The 5,242-nt window shown below is 64.9% G+C and overlaps 1 protein-coding gene across 1 annotated transcript; it reads right to left on the bottom strand.

The window, feature by feature from the left end:
* Positions 1-1,838: 1,838 nt before the first annotated feature.
* On the bottom strand, positions 1,839-3,929 carry LOC123483950 (spidroin-2-like). The gene is made up of 2 exons (XM_045213887.1): positions 2,559-3,929; positions 1,839-2,144 (listed from the first exon to the last, which is right to left on the bottom strand). The coding sequence occupies exons 1-2, from the start codon at positions 3,927-3,929 to the stop codon at positions 1,839-1,841; spliced, it is 1,677 nt and encodes a 558-aa protein (XP_045069822.1).
* Between the last annotated feature and the right edge of the window lie 1,313 nt (positions 3,930-5,242).

Here is a 5,242-nt window from a genome sequence, read left to right as displayed (position 1 = left end):
CATTTCCTTATTTTGTGAACTTAAAGGGTTTGTTTGAGACTGTTTCCTTGCTCTTGTTGTAAATGTTGTTAACCTCCAGTGATCCAGGTAGCCTGGGCGACAGTCTGTTTATGCCAGCATGCCACTCCTTGCCACTTCTTGTCATGCCAGGAGTTCAAATTATAGCATAAACATATCTGGGACCAGGCCAGGCTAAGATCAAGGAATATGGTTGATGTGTCCAGGGGAATGTCTATATGGCCCCTGGGGAGCAGCTTTACTCCACTAAGGAACACTGCTACCCTTCACCCTGCCTTCTGATAGGCTTGTTAAGAGTGCTACACTTCACCCTGCCTTCTGATAGGCTTAGTAAGACTGCTATACTTCACCCTGCCTTCTGATAGGCTTGGTAGGACTGATACCCTTCACCCTGCCTTCTGATAGGCTTGGTAAGACTGCTATACTTCACCCTGCCTTCTGATAGGCTTGGTAAGACTGCTGACCTTCACCCTGCCTTCTGATAGGCTTGGTAAGACTGGTACCCTTCACCCCGCCTTCTGATAGGCTTGGTAAGACTGGTACACTTCACCCCGCCTTCTGATAGGCTTGGTAAGACTGGTACCCTTCACCCCGCCTTCTGATAGGCTTAGTAAGACTGCTATACTTCACCCTGCCTTCTGATAGGCTTGGTAGGACTGATACCCTTCACCCTGCCTTCTGATAGGCTTGGTAAGACTGCTATACTTCACCCTGCCTTCTGATAGGCTTGGTAAGACTGCTACCCTTCACCCTGCCTTCTGATAGGCTTGGTAAGACTGCTACACTTCACTATACAGTACATGTATCCACTGATTAACAAAATAATACATGAGTCTGGTGTAACCCTAACCCTAACCCTAACCCTGTTCTGGCCAACAGATCATGGTTTTATGTATTTTACTCTGAACAGCAGCTCTGCACAACTAATGGCCTTTGACTTTAGAGGAACACAAACACAAACCCTAACCATAACACTAACCTAGCCTTTAGGCCCTGGCCATGGCACTGGCCTGGCCCCACCCTGCCATAGCACTGCAACCTGGCCCACAGCCCTGGCATGGCGCACTGGCCTTGCCCCAGCCTGCCCTCGCGCTGGCCCTGCACCAGCCCTGTCCATGGCACTGCCTACCCCAGCCCTCCATCACTGCCTGTCTGCTCCATGCACTCCCCCAGCCCTAGCCACCGCACTGCCTGCACCAAGCACTGGCCTGGCCCAGGCCCTGGCCACTCGGCACTGCTCTTCTCACGCCGCATCACTTCGCCTGGCCCAGGCCCTAGCCGCCACTGGCCCTGGCCCAGGCCCTGGCCCGGCACTGTGCTCACCCTCTCCTTGACCCAGGCCCTCACTCGCCTACCCCAGGCCCTGGCCGCGGCGCTGGCCCTCCCACCTGACCATGGCGCTAGCCCCAGGCCCTCGACCGCCATGGCACTGGCCCTGGCCCAGGCCCTGGCCGTCCGCACTGGCCTGGCCCCAGGCCTCACCATCCCCTGGCCTCCTGCCCTCGCACTGGCCCCAGGCCTAGCCTGCCCTGCCCCAGCTCTGCCTCCCCCCTAGCCATAGCACTAGCTACCCAGCCTGCCCATGGCTTGCTGCCACTGGCCCGGGCCCTGGCCATGGCCCTGGCCCAGGCCTCGCCATGGCCTGGCCCCCGGCCCTAGCCATGCCACTGCCCTGGCCTGCCCCTCCATGCACTGCCTCCCCAGGCCTTCACTGCCTGGCCCAGCCCCTCCCATGACCACTGGCCCTAGCCCCAGGCCCTCCCCACCTGCCCCACCTCCCCACCTGCCCAGGCCCTAGCCATGCCACTGCCCTGGCCTGCCTAGCCCTCTTCACTGCCTCCACCTGCCATGGCACTGCCTGCCACCTCCCATGGCACTGCCTGGCCCCAGGCCCTGCCGCCACACTGCCCCTCCCGCCCTACATCCACTGCTGGCCCTCCATGTCCTCCCCCCCCGCCTGGCCATGCACTGCTGCCCAGCCTGCGCTGGCCTGGCCCCAGGCCCTGGCCGCTCCACTGGCCTGCCCCAGGCCCTGAGCCATGTGCACTGGCCCCCGCCCGGAGGCCCTGGCCCTGGCCTGAGGCCTGGCCTGGCCGCAGGGCCCTGGCCCTGCCCTGGCCCAGGCCCTGCCATGCACTGGCCCTGCCCCAGGCCCTGCCTGCCCAGGCCCTGGCCCTGGCCTGCCATCGCTGCCTGCCTGCCCTGGCCTGGCCCTGGCCTGGCCCTCCCCTTGGCACTGGCCTGGCCCTGGCCCAGGCCCTGGCCGTGGCGCTTGCTCCTGCACTCCTTGGCCCAGGCCTTGCGCCATAGCACCTGGCCCTGACCCCAGGCCCTGGCCCCATGCACTGCTGGCCTCCCCCTAGCCTGTCGGCACTGTGCCCAGGCCCCGGGCCCTGGCCTGGCCCCAGGCCCTGGCTGCTGGCACTGGCCCTAGCACTGCCACTGGCCTGGCACTGGCCTGGCCTTTGGCCCCAGGCCCTGGCGCATGGCGCTGGCCCTGCTGAGCCTGGCCTGGCCTGGCCTGGCCTGGCCTGGCTTGCCTGGCCTGGCCCTGGCCCTCGCCCTGGCCCTGGCCACTGGCCCCGGCCCAGGCCCGGGCCCTGGCCCTGGCACGCCTGGCTCAGGCCCTGCCCCAGGCCCTGCCCTGGCCTGCCCTGGCTCCTGCCTGCCTGCCCTGGCCTGCCTGGCCTGGCCCCTGGCTCTGGCCATGGCACTGGCCATAGCACTGGCCATCGCACTGGCCTGGCCCACAGGCCTGGCAGGCCGTGTCGCTGGCCCTGGCCTGCCTGGCCCTGGCCCAGGCCCTGGCCCCAGGCCCTGGCCCAGGCCCTGGCCCCAGGCCTACCCCAGGCCCTGGCCTGGCCCAGGCCCTGGCCCGCCCAGCCTGCCTGCCTTGCCTGCCTGGCCTGGCCCAGGCCCTGGCCTGGCACCCTGCCTGCCTGGCCTGCCTCCTCCTGGCCTGTGCCTGGCCCTGGCCCTGCCCTGGCACTGGCCCTGCCTGCCTGGCTCTGGCCTGCCCTCCCCAGGCCCTGGCCACGGCATTCGGCCTGGCACCTGGCCTGGCCTGGCCCCAGCCCTGGCATCGGCACTGGCCCTGGCGCTGCCCTGCCTACCTTTAGGCCCTGAGCCATGGCACCTGGCCCTGGCCCAGGCCTCGGCCTCGCGCTGTCCCCCAGGCTGGCTCTGCCTGCCCAGCCCTGCCTGGCCCTGGCACTGACCCTGGCACTGGCCCTGGCCTGGCGCTGGCCTGGCCCTGGCCCCAGGCGCTCGCGGCGCTGCCTGCTGCCTGCCTCCTCCTTTTTGCCTGGCCTCACTCCCTGGCCTGGCGCTGGCCTGCCTCTAGCCGCCCCCTGGCCCTGGCCCAGCCCTGGCCATCCCTGGCCCCTCCTGCCTGGCCCTGCCTCTCCCGCCTCTCCTTGGCCTGCCTGCCTGCCTTGCCTGCCTCTCCTGGCACTGGCCATGGCGCTGGCCGTGGCGCTGGCCTGGCCCCAGGCCCTGCCGCCCGGCGCTGGCCCTGGCCTGGCCTGGCCTGGCCCAGCCCTGGCCCCAGCCCTGCCTGCCTGGCCCAGGCCCTGCCTCCCAGGCCCTGGCCCCGGGCCCTGGCCCCTGGCCCTGGCCTGGCCTGCCCTGGCCCTGGCCCTGCGCCTGCCTGCCTCCATCACTGCCTGTCCCTCGCCCCAGGCCCTGGCCGCCGCTGCCTGGCACTGGCCCTGGCCTGGCCCAGGCCCTGGCCATGGCACTGCCCTGGCGCTGCTATTCGGCCTGGCCCCAGGCCCTGCCATGCACTGGCCCTGGCCCAGACCTGCCATTCCCACCCTGGCACTGGCCTGTCTGCCTGTCCTGGCCTGGCACTGGCCTGGCGCCTGGCCTGGCCTGGCACTGGCCCTGGCCCTGGCCCAGCCTGGCGCCATGCACTGGCCTGCCTGCACTGGCCTCCCTCCTGCCTGCCTGCCTGCCTCCTGGCCTGGCCCTGGCCTGGCCTGGCCCTGGCCTGGCCCCGCCCTGGCCTCCCTGGCCTCCTCCTGGCCTGCCCACCGCCTGGCCTCTTCTCTTTGCCCTCATCCTTATGCTCTACCCCCTTACTTACACTAACTACTCCACTACACTGCTGTGGTTGCTCAGATGTTGTTGTCTTGTGGATGAAGTGTCATCTAGAGTGTAGCCAGGAGCTCAACACCTAGAACAACAAAAACAACAACAGAACATAGGTGCTACTGATACAAAACGTATCTCAGATGCATCATAAGAAAAGTGTTGAGTGTGCGTGCCTGTTTGTGTGTTTAACCGGTGGGTATTCCCAGTCCCCAGTACCTGCACTGCCTAAGCCCTTATCCTGCATGTGTGTGTGTGTGTGTGTGTTTAACCGGTGGGTATAACCAGTCCCCAGTACCTGCACTGCCTAAGCCCTTATCCTGCATGTGTGTGTGTGTGTGTTTAACCGGTGGGTATAACCAGTCCCCAGTACCTGCACTGCCTAAGCCCTTATCCTGCATGTGTGTGGGTTCCAGATGTGACGGAGCCCCAGGCCTTATCCTCTCCCTGATCTGTTGTAAACTCTAACGGCTCTGCTAACACCCTAATACAGTGGTGCTTCTTATCTAAAGATAACCAGCATCTCTGATTAGATGACAGGGGAATGTGTGAAGGGCCAGGATACAACTCCTGTTGCTCTGGACTGTCCACTACTTCCTCTCTCTAATACTTGCTGCTCTCTGCTGCTGCTGCTCATTTTCTTGCCACTCTCTATAGTACTGCTGCTGCTGCTGCTGCTGCTGCTGCTGCACTGCTCTTCCGCCTCGCTGCTGCTGTTACGTACACGCTCCTGCTGCTGCTGCTGCTGCTGCTGCTGCTGCTGCTCTGCTGCTGCTGCTGCTGCTCTGCTGCTGCTGCTGCGCTTCTGTCTTCGCTGGTGGGCTGCTGTAGCTAGCAGCACTCTGCTGCGGCTGCTGGCGGCTGCTGCTGGCTGCTGCTGCAAACAGCTACTGCTACTTGCTACTGCTGAACTGCTGCAACAACAGACGCTGCAACTACACTTGCTGCTGCTTGCTCTGCGTGCTGCAGCAACAGCTAGCTACTGCTGCTACTCCTGCTGCTGCTGCTGCTGCTGCTGCCTGCTGCTGCTGCAACTGCTGCTGACGCTCGTTTCTGCAACGCGGCTACTGCTGCTGCTGTCTCTCTGCTGCTGCTGCTACTGCTGCTACTGCTGCCTCTGCTGCTGCTACTG

The sequence above is a fragment of the Coregonus clupeaformis genome, unplaced genomic scaffold (assembly GCF_020615455.1).
Source record: "Coregonus clupeaformis isolate EN_2021a unplaced genomic scaffold, ASM2061545v1 scaf0167, whole genome shotgun sequence".
Lineage (NCBI taxonomy): Eukaryota > Metazoa > Chordata > Actinopteri > Salmoniformes > Salmonidae > Coregonus > Coregonus clupeaformis.
The sequence above is the reverse complement of the archived record's forward strand: the minus strand, read 5'-3'. Positions and strand labels throughout refer to the sequence as shown.

What these genes read in the sequence shown, in the direction of transcription:
- LOC123483950 (XM_045213887.1), bottom strand. Translation starts at nt 3,929, where the DNA reads ATGGCGCCAGGCTGGGCCAGGGCCAGGGCCAGTGCCAGGCCAGGCCAG. An exon ending in GAGGGCCAGGGCCAGGCCAG is followed by an intron (nt 2,145 to 2,558) that starts GCAAGCCAGGCC and finishes AGTGCATGGCAG; the next exon opens with GGCCTGGGCCAGGGCAGGGC.